This window comes from Nyctereutes procyonoides, unplaced genomic scaffold (genome assembly GCF_905146905.1).
Source record: "Nyctereutes procyonoides isolate TBG_1078 unplaced genomic scaffold, NYPRO_anot_genome, whole genome shotgun sequence".
NCBI lineage: Eukaryota > Metazoa > Chordata > Mammalia > Carnivora > Canidae > Nyctereutes > Nyctereutes procyonoides.
The window spans coordinates 13,151,885-13,167,110 of NW_026575142.1; the positions used below are offsets into that span (position 1 = coordinate 13,151,885).

At 43.3% G+C, this 15,226-nt stretch overlaps 1 protein-coding gene across 2 annotated transcripts in view; it reads left to right on the forward strand.

The window, feature by feature from the left end:
• Window positions 1-1,506: 1,506 nt before the first annotated feature.
• Window positions 1,507-15,226, forward strand: part of SP3 (Sp3 transcription factor) — a 56,359-nt gene continuing 42,639 nt past the window's right edge. The window contains exons 1-4 of one of the 2 annotated variants that reach the window (XM_055308121.1): window positions 1,507-1,681; window positions 2,299-2,468; window positions 3,032-3,178; window positions 11,286-12,645. In XM_055308121.1, the coding sequence (XP_055164096.1) occupies window positions 1,675-1,681; window positions 2,299-2,468; window positions 3,032-3,178; window positions 11,286-12,645 (1,684 nt within the window). In that variant the 5' untranslated portion in view covers window positions 1,507-1,674. The remainder of the gene's footprint in view (window positions 1,682-2,298; window positions 2,469-3,031; window positions 3,179-11,285; window positions 12,646-15,226) is intronic. The other variant, XM_055308122.1, reaches the window with a different exon arrangement.

Consider the following 15,226-nt stretch of genomic DNA (forward strand, 5'->3'; position numbering starts at 1 on the left):
CCACAATAATCACAGTAATCGAAACACGGATGGACTCTTGTTTTGAGTCCAGACTTCTAAGCAACAGGGTTACCGTGGACGATGTCTTTGCCTTTTGAATTTATTAATAACTTCACTTATTACATGTCACGTTCACAAATGCCACTTTTTTTTGGCAATTAGATCTAAAGGTAATAGTAATGTTTCTTATTTAAAAAAAAATTTTTTTTTAAATGTCTCTTGACAAAACACTGCTCACACAGCCTGAGCCTTCCTCCCAGAGTGACAGCACGATGTCAAGGATGGAAAGGAGTGCTAATCAACTAATCCAATATGTGCAATGCGGTTTTAAATTAAAGAGTTAACTAAAATGTTAACATTTTAACAGAGGAAAAGGAGGAAAAAACAAACAAAAAACAGAACTTCGCCGAGAATCCCTTTTTTAAAAAAAAAATGTTGGCAGTTAATGGGATTTTTCATTTTTTTTTTTAATGGGCTTTTTCAGAGGTTGACCTGTAACCCAGACCATCAGGAAAGCGGAGAATAATGTATGTTTAAGCAACAAAAATGATTTTTTAAAAATAAATTTTATTTTTTATTGGTGTTCAATTTGCCAACACATAGAACAACACCCAGTGCTCATCCCACCAAGTGCCCCCCTCGGTGCAGCAAAAATGATTTGAGCGGATCTAAAAAAAAAAAAAAAATTGTAGCCCTTTGAACAAGGCACTTGCCACGTATTAAGTGAAATAAATACAGCGCGAAGGCCGGTTCCGGGGCCTCGGGCCGGGCCGGGCCGGGCCGGAGCTGTCCCCGGGGACTGGGGCGGGCCGAGCCCGGGCTCCTCGCGCACTCGCCTGCCCCGGGGCCGGGCCGGGCGCGCGGCGGCTCCGGCTGGGAAGCGCAGGGCGGACGGTGCGGAGGGAGCGTCCTCCTCCAGCCTCCCCTCCTGGAGGGGGTGTCTCCCCCCGGCCAGCTCCCTCCCCCCGGGCGCGCGGGGCGGGCTCTGCTCTGCTCTGCTCGGAGCCGGGCGGCGGCGGCGGCGGCGGCGGCAGGAGCAGCCCCGGGGCTGAGCGGCGGCCTCCGGGCAGCGCGGGGAAGCGGCGGCTCCGCGGGCGCGGGGCCCTGGGGAGATCGGCGCGGGCTGCCGTCGGGATGGAGGACGCGTCGAGGGGAGCCGCGGCCGCCGGGGCTGGACTCCCGGCCGGGCCCCGCTCCAGGCACCCGCGAGGCGGAGGAGGCCTGCGTCCCGGGCCTGACCGCGGCGGCCGGCGAGCCAGGCGGGCGCCGCGGGGGAACGGCGGAGCCGCGGCCGCTCTCGGGAACCTGCGCCGCCGCGGCCGCTTATTGTCTCTCCCCTTCCACCCGGGGGCAAACAGGAAGCGCGCCGGCTGGCCGCGCGACGGACGGGCATCCGGGCCAATGAGCGCGGCCGACCGGGAGCGCGGCGGCGAATGGGCGCGGAGAAGAGAGGCGGGACTTCCGGGCGGGCTGTCACCCTCTTCCCCCCTTTTGGGCTGGAGGCTCCACCTTTTGTGTTTCCCGCACAGTCAATCAAAATAGGAAAAAAAAATCCCCGGACCGCTCCGGCCGTGTCCGCCGCCGCTTCCCGCATCCTCTCCCGCCGCCGCCGCCTTCGCTCCTCACCATGTGTAAGGCGGCGGGGAGCCCCGCCTGAGGTGCCCTAAACACACTATGACCGGTACGTAGAGCCGAGAGAGAGCAGCCCTTGCCGCCGCCGCCGCCGCCGACCACAGCCAGCCCGCGGCCGCCGCCGGCTCCCGGCCCGTGTGTGCGACGAGTGTCCGTGAGAGGCAGAGCCGCACTCCCCCGCCGCCTCCCTGCCCTCCCGGCCAGCCAGCGTGCCCCCTGCAGCCCCAGCAGCGCCGTGTCCCCGCCGGGCCCCGGGGCGGGCGGCCGGGCCCGCCGGGAGCGCATCCCCCCGCGTGCGGGCGCGGGCGGCGGGCGGGCGCGTGTGAGTGACTGACGGTGCGAGAGGAGCGAGCGCGAGTGAGAGCGAGCGGCGCGGAGGGAAAGGGGAGGAGAGGAGAGGAGAGGGGGCAGGGGCAGCGCGGGGAGGAGGAGGAGGAGGGAAAGAGGAGGAGGAGGAGGGTTACAGGCAGCGGCGGGCGGGGGCAGCCGCGGGAGGGGAGGAGGGAGCCGCCGCCGCCGCCGCCGGGGGGCGGGTGGGGGAGGGGAAGGGACGCGGCCCGGGCTTTCCGAGTAATTCCGCCGCGGCCCGCGGGGCCCCCTCCCTCTCCTCCACCCGCCTTCCTCCCCACCCCCACCCCCACCCCCCCCCCCGCGCTGTGCCTGCAGCTCCCGAAAAGCCCGTGAAACAAGAGGAAATGGCTGCCTTGGACGTGGACAGCGGCGGCGGCGGCGGCAGCGGCGGCGGCCACGGCGAGTATCTGCAGCAGCAGCAGCAGCAGCAGCAGCAGCAGCACGGAAACGGCGCGGCGGCGGCGGCGGCGGCGGCGGCGGCCCAGGTGAGGAGCGGCTGAGCCCCGGCCCGGCTCCCCCCAGCGCCGCTTTCTCCTCCCCTCGCCTCTCCCCTCCCTCCGCGCCTCGCTCGCTCTCTCTCTCTCTCTCTCCTCCCCTCCCCCCGCCCCGGGAGCTGCCCGCCCGAGGCGCCAACGCTCCGACCCCGCCCGCGCTCCCCCGCCCGCCGCCTTTTTGTGAGCGTGTGTGTGTGTGTGTGTGTGTGTGTGTGTGTGTGTGTGTGTGTGTGCGCGCGCGAGTGTGAGCGTGTGCGCCCTCCCGGGGGTGGGTTCCGGGCGGAAGGTGGGGGCCCGGCGTGCAGCCCGCCGCCCGCCTTCCCTCCCGCGGACGGCGGACGGCGGAGCCGGTGTGCGTGCGAGCGGGAGGACGCGAGCCCGAGCCGGAGGAGGAGGGAGGAGGAGGAGGAGGAGGGAGGAGGAGAGCGCGGGCTGGCGCTGGCCCGGGCTCAGCCTGCGAGGACCCAGGCGCACTTCCTGTGCGAGCGGCGGCCCGGCCCTAACCGCCACCCCCTCCCCCTGTCTCCCTCTCTGAACCCGCCCATCGGGGGTAGGACACTCAGCCGTCACCGCTCGCCCTGCTGGCCGCTACCTGCAGCAAGATAGGGCCGCCATCGCCGGGCGACGACGAGGAGGAGGCGGCTGCCGCAGCCGGGGCCCCCGCCGCCGCCGCCGCCGCCGCCGCCGCCGCCGCCGGAGCGGTAAGTCTCGCGCGCGCGGCCCGCCCCCGCCGAGGCCCTGCGCCCGCCATCCCGGGCCCGCCCGGCCTCCCGCCCGGCCTCCCGCCCGGCCTCCCGCCCGGCCTCCCGCCCGCCGGGCCTCCCCGGGCCCGCGCCTTCCGCGGTGCGGCCGGGGCGCCCTCTCGGGCTCCTTGGCGTGCCCGAGCGGATCGGAGGCCGGCCCAGGCTTTCTCTGAATTGTCACTGCGGCGCCTCGATCCGAATTCACTACAAAATGAAGTCAGAGAGGGCGGGGGTAGAGGACTCCAAAATGGATGTTGGAGCAATTCATATCAGTGCCGAAAAACTCCTTCGCTGCACACTGCAAAATTCTCAAGCACAGCCCTATCGGCCATAGATAGTATCAACTACAGAAGGCAGGGTCTTTAGTTTCTAGTATTTTTTTGAACCTGGGGCTTTTCCTGCTGGAACTTAACTAGATCTTAAGTGATTTAAGTCGTAAATTGCTAAAAAGACCCCCGCCCCCCCCCAAAAAAAAACCCCTCAAAACGGGGGGGGGCATGAAGGTTTATTCTTTGGAGATGACCCTTTTGTAATGCAGCAGTGAACACTGAGTGGTTTTTTGGGGGGGGCCATTCGAAGTTGTTGGATTTTAGTTTTTGCAGACGACGACTTAAATTTGCGGGAATTCTTCATAAGTGGAGTAAGTGAAACATACATTCACTTAGCGACCGTTGAAATTGGTGAAGTTATTACTCAGATGGTACTTTGGTTTTTGAAATTGAATATGAAATACTAGCGTTGGAGACAAAAGTACATGGAAAGGATTGTGTTTACCTGCCTGTTAACGTCTACTGCCCTTACAGTTGAATTTGGTTGGCAAAGCTGTATTTTCATTTTTATTACGATTACTGGTCTGGTAAGATGTGGTGGGATTCTGTTTGTAGTGTTTTTAGTTTGTCTGGGGGCAGGAAAGAGGACCTGGTCAGTGTGTTGTAGGAGGGCTTAATACAAATTAACTGGACCCAATTTTTAAGACTGTTAATTGTGAATTTTATCTGTTTGAATTGTCGTGTTAAACGTGTAGATGTGTTCACTGATTAAAACAATAAAAAGCTCTCTCAGTCATTCTTGGTTTCTTTTGAGGTGGATTATAGAAATTGATTTATGGAGTACTATTTTGATTGGTCACTGTAGACAAAAAAGTCTGATATTTGGCATAGTCTGCAGGAAATTCTTAGTATGTCTAGGCACTAAAAGTGAAGCTACTGTTAAGCTGTATTGTTAAATACAATATTTAAATACTGTTAAATGCTGTATTTGTAACTTTAGTGCTTCAAACTATACTATAGAGGGATGTGAATAGTTTTAATGTCTTAAAAGTATTTTAGGTTTTGTGCTTTCTTAAGCTGATTAAAATGTAAAAGCATAAAATTATGTTTGTGAGAGGCATTGTTACTTTTAGACAAACTTAGGGATTGATAAGCCTTTTTTATGAATTATCCCTCTAGCCCCACAGTGCCAAAACAAATTGACTGTTTATCTTAAAAAAACCAAAAAACAAAAAACCACTGCACAAGTAAAATTACAAAGCAGATTGCTTCTACTTGTCTTTTACAATATTTTCAATTAGAACAAAAAATTTCTTGTAACTGCCATTTACCAAGTTTATATAGCTCACTGATGGGGGAGGGGGAGAGATGAAGGAGGAAGTTATGGGTGAAAAATATGTACATGTACTTGTATGTGTGAATCTCAGCCCTGGGAATAGAACACTGTCTCTGGTGTTCTATTCCTTATCCTACTGGGGTCATACACTTGTACGGAGGTTGTTTCCATGCCTCCTTCAACTCCTCCTCTCGGCTACCAAATCTCTACTGACATCACATTTCCCGCCAGATGAACATGAACTAGAATCAGTAGGAGCACTTTTTTCTTTGTATGTTTGGTACACATGCATAAAATTTTTCACTGAGTGGAATTAGTAAGACTGGCTTGAATATGTTTGCCTTAGCAAGTGGGAAAATTAGTTTTCCAGTTTAAAAATGAATTTCAGACATGTACATCTCAGAAAATGGAAGAGAATTTAAGTAATTTTTATGGGCATTTTTTTCTATTTAAAAAATGTGCTTAGATAATATTACTGTAATCACTCAAAATTACTGGGACTCATGAGAGGTTTGTAGAGAGCTTTTTTGTAGCTGTGATTTTTTAAAAAAATATTTTGCAATAATTTTATATTTATAGAAAAGTTGCAAAGATAGAACTGAGAGTTACCTTATACCCTTCACCCAGCTTCCCCTAATGGTCACGTAACCATAGTCCTTTTGTCAAAACTAAGAAACTGGCAGTAATACTGTATTTTTAACTAAACTACAGGCTTTTTTTTAAAATTTTTTTTTAACTTTTATTTATTTATGATAGTCACAGACAGAGAGAGAGAGAGAGAGAGAGAGAGAGAGAGAGAGGCAGAGACACAGGCAGAGGGAGAAGCAGGCTCTATGCACCGGGAGCCCGACGTGGGATTCGATCCCGGGTCTCCAGGATCGTGCCCTGGGCCAAAGGCAGGCGCCAAACCGCTGCGCCACCCAGGGATCCCTAAACTACAGGCTTTATTCTCATTTCACTTTTTTCTCCCACTAATGCCCATTTTCTGTTCCAGGATCTAATCCCAGGGTACCATATTGCCTATAAGTTACCGTTGAGTTTAAAATCAAGTAGAAATATACACATAAAATTCAACTTTATGCCGGTTTAGTTTGGTATTTTAATAGTAGGAGGGCATTGAAAAGCCAGTCAGCTGCACTGAAGATTTAAGTATTTTGAATTTAGAATATGTTATAATATGATGTAGGTTCTTTCTGGATCCTGGCCAAGAATGGTTATCCTCAGTACAGTGCTGAATAGCTCTAATCATAAGCCATTCTCACCTATAATGTCCCACAGCATGGACTCCCAAAGTTGGTTTGATGGCAGGGCTCTTTTTTGTACTGCATTATTAGAAGTTGTATAGTTAATTTTAGTAATAAATCAGGAAATATAAGATGTAGACTTTTATGCAATATTCGTTTGTCCAATCTATATTGATGTGAATTTCTGGATTATTAATTTGCTTATATCATTTGTACTTTAAATTGTGATCAGTTAATTGGATAATTGTTTTTATTTACTTGAAATTGGTTTCAGTTCTTCATGTTCCTTGAATATTTTAAGGAACTTGAGTATTTGCCTGAGAGTAGTTCTTAGTTTGTTTCCACCTTAGCTTCACACTTATTTTTGTTTCCAGTAACACTCTGCTCTTGCCTGTTTCTGGCTTTCAAAAAGCTATTTGTGGGAACTAAGAAGTTAATAATCCTTTCCAAATGCTATGCAATAAGTACTATGAATTTTTCTTCTTTTCCTTTACACAGGTATTATCTGAGAAGATAGGCCCCCCCCCCCCCCCCCCCCCCCCCCCCCGGTCAACTGCCCCTCCCCCCCCCTCCTTTTTTATGCCTGGTTGCACTGGAGAATGCCCTTGTAATGAATTACTATAGCAACGTCCCAGGGCTACTCCTGGTTTTGGTCCTTTTTATCATGTGATTATATGTTTATGTACAGAGGGAGACTTAAGGGTACCTTTAGTTAAAACTTTTAACGATAATGCCATCTTTCATATCAGATGGTTTTTTGTTGTCTATTAAGAATATTAGAGTTACTGAGACAGACACTGGTAGATTTTGCTTGAGGGTTATCTTAAACCTAAACCAAATACTAGTTCTTGCTTGGGTTTATGTGTTTTTATATCTCCTTTTGTTTCTGTAGTGTTTCCAATAGCCTACCATCAAACATTTTTACAACTCTTCTTTGGTCTGAGACGATTTTCTAATTCATCTCTCTTAGTGGTATGCTGGTAATGAAATTTCTCTTACAAATGAATGGGCTTTGTAAAGGTTTTGTATTTTGGAAATTTGGGGGCCTTATTGTAGAATTATGGAGATAAGTAGGTTTAAAATTGGTATAGAGTTTTCCATAGAAGACTCAATATCTCAAGGCCAGTTTAATTGATTAGTTCTATCATTTTCTTTGTAATGATTCTAAAGTAAATAATTTTAACTGTTCATTTAATAAGTATGGATCTTTATGTCAGGAATTATACTAAGCGTTCTAATCATCCTCTGTCCTCGTAATCTTTACTAATCATAATGGTACCTTAGGATTGTATAGTCCTTTTTTTTTTTTTAGATTTTATTTCTTCATGAGAGAGACATACACACACACAGAGGCAGACACATAGGTAGAGGGAGAAGCAGGCTCCATGTGGGGAGCCTGATGTGGAACTCAATCCCAGGACCCCAGGATCACGACCTGAGCCAAAGGCAGGTGCTAAACCCCTGAGCCACCCAGGTGCCTTTGTATAGTGCTTTATAATTTGTAAAGCGTAACACTTTCTTTTGGTTCTTATGACCCTGTAAGGTAATAATGTTCACATTTTTAACATAAGAAAATTGAATTCTGCTCTAAATCACACACAATTCCAGGGTTCTAGCTGGGACTGAAAGTCCGTTCTGAGTTCTTTCTTTTCTAGTGCAATATCCTCCCCTCCCCCCAGCGTGTAATGGTAGCTTAAAAATCATGAAAGTCTGATAACTTTCTGACTCAGTGTTTTCTCTCCAATTCCATTGAAAATTTAATACTTAGTAAATTTTTTAAACCTGTAAGTTTATTTCATTAAAAAGATCCTTTTTGCTTCCTGTCTTTTTTGCTTAAATTATTTGTTGCTGTTTTTCTGCCCTCTGGGTTTGTGCTTCAAAAGTATTTCTTGTATATGCATTTTACCTAAGGTTTATTAAAAAAAAAAAAGTTCAAATACATCATACTGTCTTAGGTGTGGGGATTTCCCTTCCATTAATGGCCTACATTGTTAGGAAAAGTGGTACCATAGTTTATTTTTATTTAACTTCTGTAGATGGGGTCCTTGGGTAGTACTTACTCAGATTTGTCATTTGAGTAGCTGTATTTATTTTCAAGGAATTTCTTTACTAAAAAGCTGTTCACTGATGGTTGAATATCTTGTAAAGAAATACTTCAGATACCATAAATTTAACTTTTCTTTAAGAATGAAAAGCAAGGGATCCCTGGGTGGCGCAGTGGTTTGGCGCCTGCCTTTGGCCCAGAGCGCGATCCTGGAGACCCGGGATCGAATCCCACGTCGGGCTCCCGGTGCATGGAGCCTGCTTATCCCTCTGCCTGTGTCTCTGCGCCTCTCTCTCTCTCTCTCTCTCTCTCTCTCTCTCTCTCTCTGTGACTATCATAAATAAATTTAAAAAAAAAAAAGAATGAAAAGCAAGAGAATGCCAGTATTAGAAAATAATCTGTACCTGAGATACTTTATTCTTTGGTATAAGTTGAATACTGTGAATCGAGTGCTAGTCAGGAAAAAATTCATCAGCCAGTTCTCCAGAGGTAAATACCAACCTTATTAGGAAAATAAAAATTGGGTTTTAGACATTATACTTTAGTGTAGATTTCAGTATAAAGTATAGATGTAAATATTTTTAGATTATTTAAAATGCCAAGAGACTGAAATGAAACATGAGTCTTTACTCAGATATTGGGTAAGATAACTTAGGCTTGTAATTCTTATACCAGATAAAAGTTGAAGAATGACATGCAGCTTTAATGACTGGTCTTCATTTTAGTAATTTAAATTTGATAAGTTTAAATGTTAGTATTTGATAGATGATGATTTTAGTGCGAGCCTACACATTTGTACGGAGTCCCACAGTTTATCTGTCTTTAGTCTCTTCCGCCTTTCTTTCAGTCTCCTTCACTGGGCCATAGTTTATCTTTATAAAACACAGACCTGATTGCACCACTCACTTGCTTAAAAACCTTTTATAGCTTTCATTTACTATCTGTAGGATAAAGTCCAAACTCCTTAGCAGGATCTACAAAGCCATTAACTACAGTCCTTGATAAAAATGTCTAGTCTTGTTCCCCATTACTTTTCTCTATGAATATGAGCCTTTTCTGGATCGTCTATTGAACTCCAAACTACATATTCTTTAGTTTCTTTTTGTCCGTGACCATTGGTTTTATACCTTTATTAGTGCCTCGATCTCTATTTCCTAGCTGTCTATGGTAAAATAAATTTTATTCTAAGATTACTTTAAAATATCTGTGTGAAAAAAAATTTTTTTTTTCTCTTTTCAGTCTTCTACGTTCCCAAAAAGCATTCTATTCACATAGTAGTAGCATGTATGTGTATGTCTGCTTGGATAAATTGAGAACCATTTGAAACAGAGATTGTGTATTTCATGAGCTTACTTATATGCTTATTTCAACTTGGCAAATATGCTCAAATGTCTTGAATCATTAAACTGTGGTTCATCCATTGAAATTAATGGTTTTCAACTATGCATCTGCATGAAAATTAGGTAGTCAGTTTAACTCTTAAAATCTTTTGGTTCTCTAATATTTGTATTAAATTTTGTGGAGTGGCTCATATTGAGAGAACCGTGTATGTCTTAACCTTTTTATATGGTCATACACTTTCTTTGAGAATATGATGAGACCCTAGGTTATTCCTCTGCCCCCCCCCCCCCCCACTGCAGTTTCTCAGAAAGTTGCTGTGTTAATTTAGAGGATTCACACAGATCCCTTGAAGCCCAGGTGTGGGTCCTAGGTTGAGAATGCTGGGCTACATATGCTTATGTTTTAATTGTCTAGTGATACACAGCGTCACAGAAAATTATATATTGATCTAGAAGGAAGTGGCATAGGAATGGCTTTATTTTGAGGATGAGTAATTCATATAGGGTCTCATTCCCCATACCTTAGTATGGGTCTTTGTGAGAGACACTTTGGTCTTAGTGAGAGACAAGCTTCGTATAGAATTAAAGGCCAGGCTTCTGGGGTTAGTTAGACTTGGCCTGGTTTTAAATCCTGTCTTGACCATTTGAAACCTGTGTGATTTTGTCTCTCAGTTTTTTCATTTGTGAAATGAGGATAGTGATAACACCTACCTTATAGGATTGTTGTAAGGAGTAGATGGTACAATCTTATGAATCACTATTATAGTACTTGGCATTAAAAGGATGGTTCCAATGTGTGCATTACTTTATTCCCCTAAAAAATTTTACTCTTTAACATTGATGTGTAAGACTTTATTGTTTTCTGCTTTCCTGTGTTGGTGTTTTTCCAGTGTTGCCTAATCCATAAAATACGAGGATGATAACTGAGAATTTGGTCACGTCACAGAATGCACATTGTATATGTCTATCATTTTACTGAAAAGCTAGAGAAGTAGGTAAAACCATAGTCTGTATCCACCAGCTTTTAGGTTCTAGAAAAACCTTCCAGATGGAATGACTTTACCGTGTGGCCACAGGACAATAATATTTCCTCGTTAAAAACTTTTAAGGTCTCAAAAATAAATAAAAAAATTTTAAGATTTTTTTTTTTTTTTTTTGGAGTTCATGGGAAGAGTAAAGAATTTGATGGCCTGCTAGTGAAATAGCCCTACTCAAAGGTTTGCCCTGGAGGATGATAATACATGCCATAAATGAGTGGCTTTAATAGTTTGACTTAAGGTTTATAGCAATAATACACAAATCTTACCTTTTCTAACTTAGATGACTTGATAATGTATTAGTTATGTTTCTTTTTTGTACACTAATATAATGTACATAATTTAGTGATGTATATATTTTAGTAGGTTATATGTTTCTTGAACTCTTCAGTGTTTGAGGTAATGTTTGGTTTGAGCTGTCCCTAATCTTTTCTAGCCACTGTACTTTCATTGATTTAATTGTATAGATTAGGGATCGATCATAGCTGAGGAATTAGAAGACCAGTTTGTAAAACATAGAATACTCTGAAATCTTTTTTCTGCTCAGATAGCATTGGTTATCTTTGCAGTAACTAACAAAATTGAAAATAATGATTTTTGTAGTTTATATAGCACTGTTTCAGTATTTGAAGTCTACTGTTATTAAGAGAACTTAATGTTATTAAAAGAACTTTTAATTTCAGGTAGTAAGATTTCTGTCAGTTTTTAGATTTTTTTTTTTTTTTTTTGAGGACTGGTTTAAGTATGCCACAAATATATATCACATAACAACATTTTTTTGTTTTCTTTATCCAGACAGGTGATTTGGCTTCTGCACAGTTAGGAGGAGCACCAAACCGATGGGAGGTTTTGTCAGCCACACCTACAACTATAAAAGATGAAGCTGGTAATCTAGTACAGATTCCAAGTGCTGCTACTTCGAGTGGGCAGTATGTCCTTCCCCTTCAGAATTTGCAGAATCAGCAAATATTTTCAGTTGCACCAGGATCAGATTCATCAAATGGTACAGTGTCCAATGTTCAATATCAAGTAATACCACAGATTCAGTCAACAGATGGTCAGCAGGTTCAGATCGGTTTCACAGGCTCTTCAGATAATGGGGGTATAAATCAAGAAAGTGGCCAAATTCAGATCATTCCTGGCTCTAATCAAACCTTGCTTGCCTCTGGAACACCTCCTGCTAATATCCAGAATCTCATACCACAGACTGGTCAAGTCCAGGTTCAGGGAGTTGCAATTGGTGGTTCATCTTTTCCTGGCCAAACCCAAGTAGTTGCTAATGTGCCTCTTGGTCTGCCAGGAAATATTACCTTTGTACCAATCAATAGTGTCGATCTAGATTCTTTGGGACTCTCGGGCAGTTCTCAGACAATGACTGCAGGCATTAATGCCGATGGACATTTGATAAACACAGGACAAGCTATGGATAGTTCAGACAATTCAGAAAGGACTGGTGAGCGGGTTTCTCCTGATATTAATGAAACTAATACTGATACAGATTTATTTGTGCCAACATCTTCTTCATCACAGTTGCCTGTTACTATAGATAGTACAGGCATATTACAACAGAACACAAATAGCTTGACTACTTCTAGTGGGCAAGTCCATTCTTCAGATCTTCAGGGAAATTATATCCAGTCGCCTGTTTCTGAAGAGACACAGGCTCAGAATATTCAGGTTTCTACAGCACAGCCTGTTGTACAACATCTACAACTTCCAGAGTCTCAGCAGCCAACCAGTCAAGCCCAAATTGTGCAAGGTATTACACCACAGACAATCCATGGTGTGCAAGCCAGTGGTCAAAATATATCACAACAGGCTTTGCAAAATCTTCAGTTGCAGCTGAATCCTGGAACCTTTTTAATTCAGGCACAGACAGTGACCCCTTCTGGACAGATAACTTGGCAAACATTTCAAGTACAAGGGGTCCAGAACTTGCAGAATTTGCAAATACAGAATACTGCTGCCCAACAAATAACTTTGACGCCTGTTCAGACACTCACGCTTGGTCAAGTTGCAGCAGGCGGAGCCTTGACTTCAACTCCAGTTAGTCTAAGCACTGGTCAGTTGCCAAATCTACAAACAGTCACAGTAAACTCTATAGATTCTACTGGTATACAGCTACACCCAGGAGAGAATGCTGACAGTCCTGCAGGTGAGTCTTAAGTCATGTCATGCCATAAATAAGTGATTTTGTTAACAAATAGGGATGTTTTTTGCTTTAAGGTGTTTTTAGTATCTGGCTATCTTTAAAGGTGAGGATACATTTCCCTATGTTTGAATGAAAAGTAGACATTAGAGTGTCTTCCAGATTGTTCTTCATTGAAAATTTTGAAGTCAAGGATTCATTTCTCCTTTATGCCATAAATTATGTTTGTAGTTTTTTCTTAATTTTATATCTGTTTTCACATCTGATTGATATTGTCTAGCAGTACAAAATTTTTATTTGTCAGGTAAGGTGTCTTGGTTGTGCTTCTTATGATGGGAGTTAAATATTTTTGCATTATATTTGTTGGGGAGTCAGAATGGCACGGTAAAAACATGGCACTGGGAGCCAAGACTGTTTATGTTGTTTCACCCACTAGCTAGCTGTGTGATTGTGGCCAGGTTACCTTTTCTCTTGCAAACTCAGTTTTCTCATTATGTAATATGGGGTTATTGAACTAGTTAACTGTATCTAGGGTACCTTCCAGATTTAAAATTCTTTGATTCTGTGATAGTTTATTCTTCCAAGTGTGTAGTGAGCATTAAATTTAACTCTGCTAGATGTGTTGTTACTGATAGTATGGATAGAAATTTCAGAAGTCTACTCTTTGAATGTTGGGAGAAACTAAACAATACAGTTTTAAAAGAGATGATGTCATCATTGCCTTGATGTTCATTTAGATAACATGTTATTGAATGTTTTGTTATGCACTAAATCCTTAGTTTTACATTCCTCCTTTTTATTTGTGTTCATGTGGTGACTGTACTACTGTTATAACCTTCCACTGAATCAGATTCCAAACTCTTAACATTAGCACAGTTGAATTTAATTTATTGAAATAATTCCTTCACCATAGAGATTATCCCTTTTCTTTAGAGAAATTTGTCATCTATACTTAGAAAAATAGAATTGTTCTAAAGCCTCAGATCTGTACTTGGCAAACCTTTAATTGCATTTGAGCCTTTTGAAGCCACGGCATAGAGCACCCATCATCAAAGCATGGTCTGTGGACCCTTCGGGGATCCCTGAGACCCTTTCAGAGGTCCTTGATGTTAAACTACTTTTCTTAATCCTAAAGTTATTCATTGTGTTGACATTTTCACTGATGGTGGCTAAAAATGCCTTGTGTCTTAGCAAAAATGAAATGTGGTACCAAACTGTACAACTAGTTGTATTCTTCATGACTGTGTACTTGTAGTTAAAGAAAAATGGCATTTTCACTAAAGAATGACCTTGATGAACCAGTCAAAATAGTTATTTTTACTAAATCTCGACGCTTGAGTGCTGCATGTCCTTTTTTAAAAAATAGCTTTACTGAAATATAATTTGCATACCATAAGATTCACTCTTTAAAGTATATAATTCAGTGGTTTTTTTTTTTTATATAGTCACGGACTTGTACAGCTATCACCACTATCTAATTTTAGAATGTTTTCATCACCCCACAAAAAAAACCCTGCCCATCAGCAGTCGCTCCTCATTTCCTCCCCTTAGCCCCTGGCAACCACTAATCTCCTTTCTGTCTCTGGGTTTGCATGTTCTGGATTTGCCTGTTACTTCATATCAGTGGAATAATACATTCTGTGGGGTCTTTTTTTTTGTCTAGTATAATATTTTCAAGGTTGATCTGTATTATAGTCTGTCAGTATTTTATTTCTTTTTTTGTGGCTGAATAATATGGATAGACCACATTTTATTCATTTACATGTTAAGGGACTGTGTTTCTACTTTTTGGCTATTGTGAATAATGCTTTGTGATCATTTGTGGACAGTTCTTGTGTGAACATGTCTTTTTTTCTTTGGGGTATATACTAAGGAGTGAAATTGCTGGGTTGTATGGTAACTGTGTTTCACGTTTTGAAGGACTGCCAAACTTTTTCTAAAGAGACTACACCACTGAGTGTTCGAATTTCTCTACATCCCTACCAACACTTGTAATTGTCTTTTTGATTAAAGTTATTCTAATGGGTGTGAAGTGGAATATCATTTTATTTTTGATTTACTGTTCTTGCTGCTTGTCTTTGTAATATTCATCATGACAAAATGGGAAATATGCTATAATAAAAGCATTTCTGCTGCATACCATAATCAGATGATTGTCCTAAAAAATTTTTTTTTTGGATTGTGCAGTTGTAGGAGTTGCAAGGTGAACTATATGCTATTTTCATGAAAGACTCTTATTACTTGAACAACTGACAAACTATAGTTATTGAGAGATTCATGTACTTAAGTGCATATATTTTCTAAAAAAAAAAATTTTTTTTGAACCTATCACTTAAAGGAAAAAAGCCTGACAGTATTTGCTACCAATGATAAAATTTGGGTTTTCCAGTGAAAATTAAAATTTTGGAAAACTTAAAACTACTATGCACTTGAGAGCTTTTAATAATTAAATAGTTTTCTGATGAGAGGATAGTGATACTAATAAATAGGATTTTGGGGGATACTCTATTATAAAGAAATGTGTCAACATTTAGAAGATCTGTATGATAACTCAGTGAACCAGTATTATCAAATATCAGTTCATATA